We start from the raw sequence: 15,865 nt of genomic DNA, 5'->3' as shown, positions 1-15,865 counted from the left end.
AATTACAATCAGAACATTTTGAGAATGCTTCCTACACAAACGGTCACCACATGCTATGCTCTCTAAAAATGTGGCCATGAAATTATATTCTTGCAGCCCTCATGTTTGAAAATCTGTCTTTTTTGGCAATTTTCTTTAAAGCTATGATATAGGTTAGGAACAGGATAAATATTTAGGAGAAGATGTTTTAAGCTTAGAAATCTGCGACCTGAGAATTGTATTTTTATTTTGGAGTATCAGCCAGAAACTAAATTCTATGTGCTAGATAGTTTAAATTTCTATGGCAGAAACAACTGAGCTGTTAAATTTTAAAATGTTACTAAGGTCAAATGATACCTTCAACTGGATCTGTGCTTGAGAATTCAAGATAAATTTTGTAGTCATAAGAAATAATAATGAATGATGTATTAGGAAAACTAATACTGTTTTAGGACTTTTTTTTTTTTTAAAGAAAGAAAACCAGGGGGTTCACAGCATTTCACAGGGGCCTCTCTCATTAATGCAATTTGCTGAAGTGTGAAATTCAGTGTAACTGGCCCCACCCACAGAAGTCAGTAGTTAGTCCATTCCTAAATACTGGAGGACCTTATTAGAACTGTATCTCACCTATAAATAGTTCCACAGCATGATGTCTACAAAAGACACTGGAGTGGCCAGGCGCAGTGGCTCATGCCTGTAATCCCAGCACTTTGGGAGGCCGAGGTGGGAGGATCACAAGGTCAGGAGTTCAAGGCCATCCTGGTCAACATGGTGAAACCCTGTCTCTACTAAAATTACAAAAATTAGCCAAGCATGGTGGCGTGCCTGTAGTCCCAGCTATTCGGGAGGCTGAGGCAGGAGAATCCCTTGAACCCAGGAAGTGGAGTTTGCAGTGAGCTGTGATTGTGCCACTGCATTCTAGCCTGGGTGACAGAGTGAGACTCCGTCTCAAAAAATAAATAATTAAATAAAAATTTTTTAAAGAGATAAGAAGCGTGGGCACAAAGGAGTATCTGATGCAAACTAGTCTTTCTTTAAAACTTAAGTACATTTTTTACAAAAACAGACAAACAACAACAGCAAAAGCTGAGGTTTTAGTGAGCCCAGATTGGGTCACTGCACTCAAACCTGGTGACAGCAAGACTCCGTCTCAAAGAAAACAAAACAAAACAAAAAAAAAAAAAAAAGGACACTAGAGCAAAGCTTCTGCACACTACAGAGGAAGTTATGGAAAGTTAATGAGTTAATGGATTTTTCATGTTTTATGAAATAGGAAGAGGAAAAAGAAGTGGAGGGAAAGAGAAAATGCTATCCTCCCACAAACATATACAGTTAAGGTGAATCCTTGAAGAGTTTACAGTGAGACTGAAAGAGCTTCTCACTGATCCTTCTCCCCAAACAATACATTTTTACATTATATGAGGGCCATCCAGGTGAAGTTCTGAGACTCCTCATCTTTCTTATTGCCAGTTTGGATATGAGGGTTCCTTAAATATATGACCAGCCTCTTAGAGCCACACCTGAATTCCTTGACTAGTGTACAATGAAGGCTGTAAACACAATGTGTGCTTCTTAAATTTTCTGTGTGCTGTTCATAGTTACAAGAGGAAACTTTCAAAGGGTAAGGTTCTGCTATAGTTGTTCTCCTTGCTTCTAAGGTAAAACAAAACAATAAGAACCTTTATCACAAACTGTAATAATAACCCTGCTCCTACTGTAAATGGGGAGAAATGAGATGATGTTAGCTTCAAGAATTTCCAAGTCTCCAAGAGTCGTCTCCTAAAAAGTTTCCTAAAATCACATGCTCTGGAAACCCTACAGGATTGGGATTAGATTCAGAGGGTCTTAACATGAGCAAAGGCCTCATCAGTAATTTTCAGATAAAATAAAAGCCTTTGATTATCTTATTTCTTTATTTATCTTCAGATTAAAAGAAGTCTTTGATTGTACTTGAGAGTATAGAGAACACTTGATCAAGCTTTCTGCTAGTTACATGTTAAAAATCCCTGGCTTGTTTACAGGTGTGCCCCTAGCTTTCACAAAGAAACGTGAAGGAAGTTGTGCTCCTATCTAGCTTCACACTTATGCTCAAAATATACACTTTCAAAAATTGGGTTGATTCAAGAGGCAGATTTCCTAGGTATGTTATCTAGAAAAACACAAACTCTCCAGGGAGCCATTGTGAGCTAGCCCCTTTTCAGAGTTTGTACTAATGGATGGATCTTACCCAAGCTTGCAGCACACTGTGAGCCTACTGGAGGCAGGTCACTACTTAGCACCCACTGAGAAGTTGAAGCTACATATTTAAATCTTGTTTGTATGCACATGTCACAGACAAAAGGTTCCTAGATAAAAAAAAAAAAAAAAAAAAAATTAAACTTATCCTATCCTATAAGCTTTATGAAAAGGATTATTTTGAAAGTGATAACCAAACTGCCTGAAAAATTTGTGTACTGGAAGATGTGAATCAAAAAGGGACTGACCATAGCTCTTTATCTTTTCTCCCCTCTCCGCTCCAAGAGTAAAAGAAAGAATAGAATAGTAATAGAAAAAATGTTTCATGTGTCTACAATTTTACTCATAAAGTATTTTAGATAGATTTTTAGGGAGTGGCCTCTGTACTTTGCCATCGCAAAACAAAACCCAAAAGATGGTTCAGAGGAGAACCACAGTACAGTTCATTTAGATCAGGCTTACCAGTTTATCAGAATATAGAAAGAAGAAATGTAATCTAAGAGTGATTTCTTCAGCTCTGTGTCTATATTGGCGACATTTGATGACTGTTCAGCCACATTCCCACAGTCCTCTGGGTGCCAGCCCTCACCTACGGAACCAAATCATTAGTGACATTTCCCAATAGGAAGCCAAGGGGTTCACTAGGCAAGTGACCACACTGACTGGCACCATCTCTCTTTTTTATCATTGCAGTTTCAGGGGAGCCTGGGGAACCTGTTTCTTTTTCTACTTTCGGCAGAAGCAAAGAATGAGAAAGCATGAGTGTAGTTTAGGGGAGGGGGAAGGTGAACAGTAGAAGGCGGCTCATTAAGTAAGAGAGATATTTGTCACACCGATGGATAAAGCAAAGGTTTGCTTATCTTGACATATTAAAATGTAAACCCTAAAATAATCCTTACCAGTCTTGATCTGAAGACAACATAAAAGATACCCTCTTGTTGTATACCCACACCACAAAAACGCCACAGAGGTGCTGAGACTCCGAGAAATTCTCTATGTATTTGGGTGACATGGACAGGCATTTCAATTAGTCCCTGTAGATTAAAGATAATGCAAGACTAGTCCTGCAGCATGGGTTTTGGGTTTTCAAGGTGTTTAAAGGAAAAAAAAAAATGATTTAAAGACATCAGCAGGGGGTTAACGGAAGCTTTGATAAAGTTTCTCTGGATCTTTTCATTGATGTTCCATTGCAGACTGGTTTCTAGAGACCTGTCTGGCTCCTCTGAAGAGACAGTAATTAATTGAGCCAGTTGGAGTGACAACTAGATAATTCAGAAGCCCATCGGAAACCCTTGCTAGCCCCGCACTGTCCATTTCTCATCTCAGCCAGACACTTATTTTTTAAATCTCTTGATGGCTTCTCCAGAGGGTGTAAAAGTTGGCAGTTAGTGTTTGATGGAACAAGCACAATACTGAGGGATGAGAAACAAACCAGAATTAGACTGTCAAGTGAATGCTGGTGAATGAATTTCCCTTCTTACAAATGAACACACATATATCTTTCTGTAGGAGCAAAGGGAAAGGACTCAGGAAAAATTGTGCTCTCAGTCCCGGCTGTACACATAAAGACTTCATTTTCTTAGAGTGGAATATTCACATCTTTTTTTAAAAAAATGCAATCTAACTTTTACTTATATGCAATAATTACCACTACGCTCTATAGACATTATTTGTCTGTGCTGTTCAGTCAACCTTGAAAAGTTGGATAATTTATTAGGCTCTTCTGGAAGGCTTTTATTTTTTTTTCTCTTCACCAGGGCTTGTGGCACCCACACTGAAGACAAATTCACAGACACTGGTGCCACACACAAGAGGCTGCACCACTGTATAGCTGCTGGTTTATTTTATTTTTAATTGCGATCATAATTAGTGAGTATGCTTATTAATTATGGTGGTAGCAACAGTATTCTGGAAATGAAATTCTTTTCAGTATAAAGTTAGAATCAAAAGACTGTTTCTTTTTTTTAAAAAAATGTCCCACATATTTTCTTAAATGTGCATTTCATAGGCCTTATGAACTAAACCAGGATCCCATGGCTAGACCAGAGCTGTTAATGAGAAAACCACAGCCTGGCTCCTCTGAAGCTCATTGAGGGCTTGCTTAGGTCTATAATTACCAGGCACAGAAAGGACTCTCTAACTAGCAACCGATTCCCTACTAACAACTGAGGATGCACAAACAACGTTTCAGCAAAACCTCAGTGGAATTGCTTTGCTGTCTGTTCGAAGGATTTTCAAATGTGTCTTTAGAAGGAGTTCTTTATTTTATAGATTTCACTAGTTCCATCATTTGTTTTTTCTTTAAATTTCTTGGGGGTAAGGAAAAATAACATGATTTACTGGAGATCAAAGGCAAACATAAAATCATCTTGGAGAGAAAATAAGGCACAGGAGCAGAGCATAGAAGAATTATTATTATTATTTTGAGATGGAGTCTTAGTCGTCTAGGCTAGAATGCAGTGGAAAGATCTCGGCTCCCTGCAGCCTCTGCCTCCCGGGTTCAAGCAATTCTCGCATGCCTCAGCCTCCCGAGTACCTGGGACTACAGGCGCACACCACAATGCCTGGCTAATTTTGGTTTTTAGCAGAGACGGGTTTTTGCCATGTTGGCCAGGCTGGTCTTTAACTCCTGGCCTAAAGTGATCCGGCCGCCTCAGCCTCCCAAAGTGCTGGGATTACAGGCATCAGCCGCTGTGTTTGGCTAACATACAATTATTTAAAAAGAAAACTGCTGCCAGCAACTCCAGGACCTAGGCAATAGTGTGAAGAATGCATGTTTTAAAGAGAACCAGAACATCAGTGAAGCATATCCCACAAAATCCATTTAAATCTGAGTGCCCATGGGAAAAGATCTGTGGTTCAAGAAAGCAAAGTTATGACTGAAATCCTAATTATTTTAGTTAATTTTTTTTTTCTTAGTCAAAACCTTTAAAAAATAAAGTGTCTTGCCAAATGGAAAGATTGTTTCAAATGTGAGATTTACCTAAATGTTAATTCATTACATCCATTGCCAAAACAATGTTCCACAAGTGATACTAGTATTTCACTATCTTTTCAACCTTGTGTCTTACTGGTCTCCTTTCTTGATTTAGTACTCCAGAGCTCAGATCAGCAAACATTTTGTGTCCACAGTGAGACAGCGCCCATGTTTGTTTTGCCGGACACTTGGTCTCTGTTGCAGTTGCTCAACTATGCCATTGTCACGTGAAAGCACTCTTACACAGTATATCAACGAATGAGTGGAAGTTTGTTCCATTACAACTTTAGTTATGAATGCCAGTATTTGAATTTTATATAATTTCCAAATGTCACAAAATATTATTTCTCTTTGGATTGTGTTGAACCCATTAGAAATACAAAAGCCAATATGCGTGGGTTGTCCTAATCTGAAGGACTGGATTTGGCTTTTGGGCCATAGCTTGCTGACCCCTGCTTTAGGGTACTAAAAGAAGCAAACATTTGTGCCTTAAAAATACCATCACTTGGCCGGGTGCGGTGGCTCACACCTGTAATCCCAGAACTTTGGGAAGCTGAAGCAGACGGATCACTTGAGGCCAGGTGTTTGAGAACAGCCTGGGCAACATGGGAAACCCTGTCTCTACTAAAAACATACAAAAATTAGCAGGATGTGGTGGTGCCCATCTGTAGTCCCAGCTACTCAGGAGGCCGAGGCATGAGAATCGCTGGAACCTGGGAGGCAGTGGTTGCAGTCAGCCGAGATCACATCATCTCATTTAGGTTTAGTATTCCAATCCAATTCTCAGAATCAGCAGGAATGTACTTTCTTTTCCCTTTGATCTTAAACCACATCTCAGGTCCACTCCAGAGGTGCCCCTCCTACCTAACTGAGCCAGAACCACTCACTGTCACGACCTGTCTTTCAACACCTTCATATCAAGCCAAACTGGACTTCCCAATATCTTATCTTTCTCCCTTCTCCTTTCTGCTTTTAGGGATAATTATGCAATAGTCCTTTTATCTGACAATTGCATTCATCTCAACACAGAGGCAGAATTTTATATATCAAAGCTAAAGAAGTCTGTATGGGCCCTTTCTGAAGCTCTGTTCCTAGTGTGATGTTTGTAATTTTGTAGAGTTTTACTTTTTCACCCTTAATCACACAATAGTTGTTTAAGTTTTAAATTCCACAAAATCTGGCTCCACCATGCCTACAGCATATTATCTAAATCGATCGCTCTAAGATTTTCCCCTTTCTCTCATCATTTTCTTGAAGCTTCCCTCTTACTATCTAGAAGACAGGTAGCAATTATACCCAGTGGGGATGAGAATTCCCACTGTTCTCCATTATCCCACTCAAATAACATAATATGTCTAATTAAAAGATGGTAGAGAGAGAAAGAATGGGAACTTAGCAGTTGAGTAATAAAAGACAGTGTGCCTCTTATACTTAGTTATTTTCTTTTCTTTATTCATTATTTTGGTTTTATTAAATTTATCACTACTTGACAAAGAGAGTTAACCGATTTGTTTTTACTGTAAATAAATGTTAATCAACAATCAAAGATGCAACTATACAAGGACTACATGTACGGTGGCATGATGATGAGGTGTAACGCCACTTTTTTGTAGGTGACTTTTTTTTTTTTGCAGTTAATGCGTAACTGTCCAACCCTAGAGAAAAAGGCCAGCCTAACAAACATCTGATGGCAAAACAGCTATAACAGGATTCATGAGGGGCCTGTAAAGGCCCTTTATAACTGCCTGTCCTTTGAGAACAGTAGTGGGAGCATCATGCTCTCAGCACGGGGCAGTGGAGCCAGGGAAATGTGGAATCTTCCCTATGTGTTGAGCCACAGGCCAGCCCAAGCAAGGCCAGTTGGCTATGGAACCCTGAAGTGGTGGGCACTGCTATGAAATCTGTTCTTACAAACTACTGCTAGAGCAGAGTTTTTCAGTCCTTGCACTCAACATTTCAGACCAGAAAATTCTTTATTGCGGGGGTAGGGGATGCTGTGCTGTGAATTATAAGATGTTTGTCAGCATTCCTGGCTTCTACCCACTAGATGCAACAGCACCAAAAATTGTCTCTAGACATTGCCCATTAGGGGTAGGAGCAGATATTACCCACAGTTGAGAACAACTGTTTGCTATCTTACTGTTTTTCCCTGCAATGTAAATACCCTGGCAGGGCAAGGAATTGGAGAGATGGAGGAGGGGCAGAATTCAGGTGATAATTCTGCTGAAGCATTTTTAGAATTTTTTCCCACTCTTAGAATTGCATTTAGGGACCATTTCTGAACATGTTAGAAAAATAAGCCTTACTTCTTCAGGTTCATAGCTCACAGCTCACGGTTACATACTTAGAATCATAGCATTTTGAAATAGAAAAGATCTTAGAGATTAGCTGGTTTAAATAATGAGGTAATTCATCAAATATTTTAACTCCTCCAAACTAAGCATGCTACAGACATTTGTTTGTCACTAGGACACCATAGTTGTGCTAGAGAGAGATGACGAGATCTTTCCATTATGAAGTCCCTAGAATAGTGTCACATGCAAAGTGAAAATCAGAAATGGACATCACTGCCCCTGGGTGCAGTCTGGGGTGAGTAGAGAGCACCACTCATGGGGGTTGGGTCCATAATGATTTAAAACACCAGAAAATGGTCCAGCCTCATAGCTAGAAAACCAAGCAAAGGCAATGCGAGATGAATGGCAAAAAATGATTCAGAGATATTAAGCTACTGCTGGCTGCCATCACAGTCTTTTTAACAGCAACAAAAAAAAATTCACAGTTCTGTTGCTTGGCCAGAAAACCTTGTTTCATTTATGCAGCATTTCTCTCTCCTAGTGACACATCCTGTATTCATTTGCCTGAGATGGTCCACTTAAGTAGAAGTAAACCAAAGGAAAGCCATCCAGAAAACAAATCACCCAGCAGTTTGCTTATCCATTTTTCATAAACATCAGGACTATCTCCTTTTAAACAAAAGACAGAACAGTTGCTAAAGGATGAAAGATGAAGGAAAGTGGAATCTCATTTTGCTCTTTTTGGCCTGTAATGTAGAAAAGTAACTTTTGGGGGAGCTCCAAGAGCTTCTTCTTCTCCAGTTTTACTGGGTACAACTTTAGCTGGAATAAGTAACACCCCCCACCCTTACTCTTTTCCCACCTCTTCCCTTCCTTGCTTCTCGCATGGGGGTGAGGCTTGGAGTGACTCATCTCATTAGAGAATTTGGGAGAAGTACTATGTCCTCAGCTCCACCCACTCTCAGACCTGCCTACCTGCCTACCTGCCTGCCTGCCTGCCTGCACAGTGTCCTTCTAACAGCCTTAGCAGGGCAGGCAGAGAGCCTGCAGTGAGGCAGCTGGGCTCTAAGTGTCACAAAAGCAAGCCCTTTTGGCCACAGATACAAAGCTCACATCCTTCCACCAGCTTATCAGCAAAAAGCTGACAGACATTCAGATTTCCTTTGTCTTCTGTGTCAACTGGTTTTGAACCCAGGAGGAGGAAAAGGGTGTTTATTGACCCCCTAAGACTCTAGGAGTAAGATTTAGGTTAGGATGGTGTAAATAACTTTGTGAGAACACAGGCCCATTCACACAACATGCTACAATTAAATGATCAAAGCCTAGTTAAATCTCCATTTCCATGCCCAGATACTCACATAATCTGGTCTCACAAATGGGGAGAATGCCAAGCTGAATACATGAATGTTACTCATTATCTCCTAATTTTAAAGGAAAGCAACTTTCTACTTTTAGAGATAGGATTCTCCTTGGTTTTTAGTATTGGCTCTGATATTAGCATGGATGAGCCACCTCACCCTCATGGATCTGCTCAACTCTTAAAGTCTCAAAGGCAGTGAACATAGGACCCAAGGATTCTAGGACGTTTTGCCTGATTGATTTGATCTATTATTTTTAACATGTTCCTGATGAGATAACCCTGTGAAAACAGAGCAAACGTGGAGAACCACTAACTTTTGCGGCCTCCAGGTGCTAGATGCTATAACATTCATTAATTCTATGTATTCCTTATAGAGTGAGACATCATTGCCTACAGTGGTCCTTACGGAATTTAATTTAATGAAATGATAGGAGCAATGCAATTAGAATATAATTGTGTGTATGTAAATATGCTTAGGGGAGCTTTGCTAGAGTTTACGGTTGCTACATTCACCCAGAATTTTGGCCTACATTATTAATTTGCACTACTATGAAGAAAGGGTTTGTTAATCAAAGATAAACTATCCTGATGATTTGAATTAGAGAACTTCAAATTAGGGTAGGATAATAAAGCGGTGCTGTGCACATATACAATTCTCTACTAAGCAAAAGCTTTCTGGCTGGCCACATAGGAGGTCTCCTTATTGAAAGATTTATTTTTAATTTTGAACAGCTTCCCAGCATTACCCTTCATGAAAATTAAAATAAGGAGCTAGAATTTTGTCCTGTTCAGCAAACCTCCTGCAGGACTACATGCCATGGCAAAGAAAACCTTATTGTGTCAGAGGAATTCTCTGTCCGCTTTTCTCCTAAATCCAGGAGAATTATACCTACATTTAAAATAAAACTTCACCCTGCCCCCGGAAATGTTTTTGCACATTTTCTCTTGTGGAGGATTTTAGTGTGTCTTATTTGGGCTCTCTGGACCTTTTGCCCTGGTAGGTGTTGATTTAACTTCTTGACTAAAATCCCTAGGTGCACAGGGAGTCACAGAAGTCTCCCCCAAAATCTGTGGAAGCCAAGCCTGTCCTCAGCACGTCTCCCACAGGCTTTTCTCTGCCAAGGAGAATGACTTCACCTTTTACAGATGAGGCTCCAAAAGTCCATCTCTAATTTTAATTCGGTTAAGAATGTGACGTAGTGCTTGCAAATGAATAGCCAAAAAGGTAGAAGGGGGCTGCATGTAAGAATACTGATTGGATCATCAACCAGATTCTCCACACGGTGCAGAAATCGTTCTGCACTGCATCACCTCCTAATTCAGAGAGACCTGTGGCACCGATGCATATTCCCAGGATCTGTGTGTAATATTTCCATTGCACTTTTCCAAGACAGAACTAATAAAATGCTGGCAGTCACCGAGTACTCGTGTTTCTATCAAAACCTCCTAAATCATACTAGTGTTTGTAGAAATAAAACTAATGACCACTAACAGTGCTCACAACCTAAAAATACAGAATTAAAAGACAAAGGCCTAGCTGGATGACCGCTTCGCACTAAATATTTTAAAAGACTGTTCGCATTTGTAGAGCTGAAGATACATTCCAGTAAGACTTGCCATTCTAGCCCCTGCTCAAAACCTTCTCTGAGTCTTAACTTTTTATTTATTCCAAAGAGTTCAGGGCAAAATGGAAAAATAATGGCTTTGGATTTGGACACTGGAATAGTTTTCACTTATAGGATCAATTAGTACAGATATTTTACTAAACTTTTGAGTGCACTTACTGAAACATTTATTTAAAAGAAAAGTGCAGTTAGAGGCGATAGGATTGTTGGCAATTTATAATCCTTTTCCGGCGATGTTTTCTATCCCAAGAGCCTCACAAAGAATAAGCCACAGTCCTGTTTCCCTTCTCCTCTCTAACTTTCCAGAAATAAAAAACCTGGCAATGTAAAACTCCTGAAGGGGTGGTAACTTTTTCAGGGAAGGAATACAGATGAGTAAGTCAGAAGCGAAAGCCTAGAAACCTAGATTTTCAAAATATTTGATATTCAAGATTTCATGACAGTTCTGTGATTAACTCAGTAGAAACACTTCATGAACAGGAAATGTTTTCTAGTCATCTGTATTAGCAGAAAGTGATGTAGGAAGTGGAGGAGACTGGCCGCCCCACCCTCCACACCCCCCGCCACCAGCCCTCACATCAATCATGAAATCAACTATGAAAGTAGCTGCAAAACTATTATGTGTCTTAAAGTAAACTTCGTTAACAACAGACATAAAGACATACATGAGGGTTCCAGTATAGGTCTATCTGGATCATTTATAACATTTTACATTAAAGCATAAGATCAAAACTACAGCTGCTAATGCTTTTGTTAGAAAATACAAGTAAGTCGGGTGTGGTGGCTCACATCTGTAATCTCAGCACTTTGGGAGGCCGAGGCAGGCAGATCCCCTGAGGTTAAGAGTTCAAGACCAGCCTGGCCAACATGGTGAAACCCTGTCTTTTAAAAAAAAAAAAAAAAAAAAAAATATATATATATATATATATATAAGTAACAACAGAGCACTCTATATTGGTAAAAATCAATTTTACAATTGCACATAATCTATAAGCATTCTGATGTCCAGCCATGGACATTATAATTAAAATAACGGTTATGAGTCTCATCTAGGATGGAGTGACTCAGCTCACGAGAGTATTGTTGTCTCCTTTCAATCACACACTGTCTTAGTCATCATATTATCTCCACCATCTACAGGGCATTCTATGTAGTTGATATCCAAAAAAGTTTGAATAAATGTCATGTCCTAAGTATCTTTTTTTTTTTTTTTTTTTTTTTGAGACAGGGTCTCACTCTGTTGCCAGGCTAGAGTGCAGTGGTGTGATCACAGCTCACTGTAACCTCTGACTCCTGGGCTCAAGCAGTCCTCCCACCTGAGCCTCCTGAGTAGCTGGGACCACAGGTGTGCAGCACCATGCCTAGCTAATTTTTTTTTTTTTTGTAGAGATAGAGTTTCGTGATGTTGCCTAGGCTGGTCTTGATCAAACTCTCAGGCTCAAGTGATCCACCTGTTTTGGACTCCCAAAGTGCTGGGATTACAGGTGTAAGGAACCATGCCCAGTCCCTAAGTATCTTTTATATTATAACACAGTTCCCAGGCTTAATTGGTTCTATTTCAATGATAGCAATGTATTAGAATTCATCATTCAAAGCCTTTTCTCTACATACATTTAGATCATACAATAAAGTAGATTCGATTCCTACCTGCTTGGTTGGTTGTCACAGTGACAGAAACTGATTGGTCTGGGCTAGGGTTATATTTGGACACTCCGTTCACAGCCCAGATTTCAAAGGTGTAATTGGTATGAGCTAGGAGGTCAGTGATGGAGACTTTGGTGGTCTTTAAGCCATTTTGCTGTGGAGTGTAGTGGACCCCACTTCCACAGGGTCGGCACTTGCTGGGGTCACCAGCTCCACATTTCTTGCACACCACATTGTAGGAAATGTCCTGGCGGCCACCTGTGTTCTGAGGGCTGCTCCATTCCAAGTTCACGGATGTCTCATTGACATTTGAAATCAAGTTCAGGGGGGCAGATGGTGGGCCTGGAGAAAGAAAAGCACATCATCACACCAAGAATCGAAATACCCTTTTGGAATCTCTCAGAGTTTTGTATTATTTTCTGCAGCTCTCCAAAGTAAGGCGGATCCACTTGGCAAAGAAAACAAAAAGCAAATCAAGCCAGCATAAAAGATCTTTTAAAAGAATGATATAATAGAAGGCTGTTACGTGAGTGTCAGTCTTTTTCCTGTGCAAACAAACATGGCATGGGTTGTCACTCTGAGATGTGAAGCAACTCTCCAGTAAATGGGCCCCAAGCCCAGGCTTTCCCTCTGAAGTGGCAGAAAAATATCATCATTTATCTAGTTTCCATCTTATCCTCTAAAAAACGAAGGTGGTTCTAGTTCCCAGAGCTGTTACGAGACTCTGATAAATTAATAGTTATATACCACTTCTGAAGATAAATTATAATTCCTAAGTACAGCATGTCATCAATACCAAATAAAATTAACAGAACTGTAGAGATGTGCCTCTGCAGTTCCACATGGCAGCGGAGGGTTAAGCTGTTTATGGGTAATTAGTAGGAACTGGTTTAACACGGTTGCAGAGATGTTGAAGATACAGCTGTGGAGAGATGGCAGGGGTTTTGTTCAAGGCTCCCAGACCCCTCCTCCTGCCCGTCAAGGCATGCATTCCCACCAACATCAAAGAGTTTCTGAAATATGGGTGATGGCAGTGGTAGTCATGAAACAGAACAACTGATCACCGAAGACATAATGGTTGGTTAAAAAATAATATTAATAATAAAAAATAAGACTATAGATCATGATGAAACTCTTGTTTCTTGATGTAGATCGGTCATCTGTGTGTGCGTGTGATGGAGTCTCTCTCTGTCACCCAGGCTGGCGTGCAGTGGCATGATCTCAGCTCACTGCAACCTCAACCTCCCAGGTTCAAGTGATTCTTGTGCCTCAGCCTCCTGAGTAGCTGAAATTACAGGTGTGCACCAGCATACCAGGGTAATTTTTGTATTTTTAGTTGAGGCGGGGTTTTGCCATGTTGGGCAGGCTGGTCTCAAACTCCTGACCTCAAGTGATCGGCCTGCCTTGGCCTCCCAAAGTGCTGGGATTACAGTTGTGAGCCACTGTGCCCGGCCATGATTGGTCTTAATATGGCAAAAAATTGTGACGCAACGTTGCCTTCAAGTGGAAGAATCAGGCTGGGAGAAGGAAGAGGGAATACTCTTGGTCTGAGCCAGTTCCAAGGGCTTAAAAGAAACCTGCCACACTCAAATGAGACATATCTACTCAGTTTGACAGTAGGAAATGCCTTTCCCATTTCAGTCTTCCAAGAAGTGAGCAAAATGAGTTTTAAGGAAAATTTGAGGTTTCTTGATCATTGTTTTCTATACTACTCCTAATGTAATTGGAATGACTACTTTGCAGGAAATTAGTACAAGTTTCTCAGGAAAAGAAAGTTACCAGGAGGCTTTCATGAACTTGGGTGAGCTTCACCTAGTCTACTACAATGGAACATATGCTCCAAAATGACTGTTGAGAGAGAATTCGAAGAGGTAAGCTACAAATGAGGAATTACACAGTGATTAATGGCCAATGATTTTTTAGTGGTAACATTTAATAAGGGTAATTCACTTTCCTTTTCTCTTTATAGCATTTATTGAAGACTTTATTTTAATAAGGTAAGCAGGTCTTCCCAAACTCCCCTTGGGACTAATTACCAAAAACCCCTGAAAGCATAAAGATCAGCTCCCCATCTCGTGAAACTTAAAAAAATGCAAACCTTTAAAACATTTCACAAAAGTATTATAAAATTTGTATTAAAGGAAAGATTACTTCACAGAAGCCCTCAGAGAGAAAATATAAATTTCTTTCTTGTTTAGATTTCAAAACTGCATTTACAGTTTTTAGCATGGTAACTGGAATACGATGGCAAATGACTGCTTTTTTGAATAAATGAAGTATATAAAATCACCGACTTTAAGAGCCACATAGGATGTTAAAATCATTTGGTCAAATATCGTTATAAATACTCATCTTTAAAGACGAGGAAACTGAGAATTGGAAAGCAAATCTAATAATACTGAAAGTTCATGCAATCTAATTAGTGACAGAACTTGACTGAAATCCAAAAGTGCTGTCTGCCATTTGGAGTTATTTTTATTCCACCATGTGTTCCTCACTGAAGGCATAATGATAACAAAATGAAAAATTTCGGCCACAGTTTGAGAAGGTAAACATGGAGAAGGCAGTGCATTATCTTCGGCCCTGTTTTAATTCTGTAATGTTTGCCACCACAGTGAAATCCATTACTAGTCTGCAGCTGAAGCTGACCATGGCTTGGTTTATAAAATGGGTCAGCCACTGGTTCTTCTTTTGCTGTGACTTCCAGGGTTAAATAAGAGTGACTCTGAAATCCATTAACCTCCTTGCCAAGGTTCCTGGTCTACTTTCACATGGGAAAATGTGACACAATGAATCAAGCACTGCAGAAGCAAAAAGTCAGTAATTAGTATGTAGGATGGGGCACGGCAGTGTATAAACAGAGAAGAAATGGAGCAGAAAACTAAGTGGTTACAGGATGAGGAGATATAGCACTGCCACATGGAAAAAAAATATTACAAAGATGCTGCAGGATTTCAAAATGGAGGGCTGGCATGAAAACACGTGCTAACCTAGGGCAGCCTTCTTCCTGTGGGCAGTGATTCTGAAAGAAGGCCCTGGGGTGGATGCTCAAGGAAGACTGAGAATCAGGCAAACCCAAATTCAGTGCTGGTGAATCATACTGCATATGTTTTATGCTTTGCTATCAGAGAGAGTAACAGATTTGTGGGGACAACGTAGCTGCCTAGAAATTGGAGTATGACAAAGTCACATGATATAGGGGAAAACAAAATATAGAAAATTCATCCAATATGATTATGATGTTGGTCTGGAAAAACCTCGGAGAGGACACATGCTTTACAAATTAAAATCATAATGGTGGTGTGCTGTGCTTGTAGGATTGTGGTTTCTTTTTTTAAAAACTTCTGCCAATTAAAAGATGATAAATATATAAGTGTGTTTCTCATTTAAAGAGAGGACCCATCTCCTCTTTAGGAATAAAAGTATTCTATTCTCAAGACAATGAGAAACAAATACGGACTTGAATGCAGCCAAAAGCCAATCTGGGCCTGTAGTTATACTGAACAGCAGCACCTTTAAACAATTACCTACAGAGATGGCTACAAAGAAGAGAAAACTGGTATTCTGAGTAACCTGAGTTCTCTTTTAATAAACACAAGGCATCCAGAGGTAAAAAAAAACCTAACTCTGATGATTTTCTCTTTCATTTATGTAAGTATTGCATCTGGCTATTTAGAAGCAATTAAATTTCTGACACAGCGATTGCCTTTGTCATCAGAAATATGTCCACCTGCAAGTAAGTCTCCAATTA

General features: G+C 39.8%; 1 protein-coding gene across 2 annotated transcripts in view; it reads right to left on the bottom strand.

Annotated features, from left to right (window-relative positions):
- EPHA4 (EPH receptor A4) overlaps window positions 1-15,865 on the bottom strand; it is a 153,427-nt gene that overhangs the window by 50,091 nt on the left and 87,471 nt on the right. For both annotated transcript variants that reach the window (XM_012446303.2, XM_012446304.2), the window contains exon 5: window positions 12,118-12,456. In XM_012446303.2, the coding sequence (XP_012301726.2) occupies window positions 12,118-12,456 (339 nt within the window). The remainder of the gene's footprint in view (window positions 1-12,117; window positions 12,457-15,865) is intronic.

The sequence above is a fragment of the Aotus nancymaae genome, unplaced genomic scaffold, assembly GCF_030222135.1.
Source record: "Aotus nancymaae isolate 86718 unplaced genomic scaffold, 86718_ANA_hifiasm-v0.15.2.pri h1tg000008l, whole genome shotgun sequence".
Taxonomy (NCBI): domain Eukaryota; kingdom Metazoa; phylum Chordata; class Mammalia; order Primates; family Aotidae; genus Aotus; species Aotus nancymaae.
Note: the sequence above shows the minus strand (reverse complement) of the source record. Positions and strands in the feature narration are given on the sequence as shown.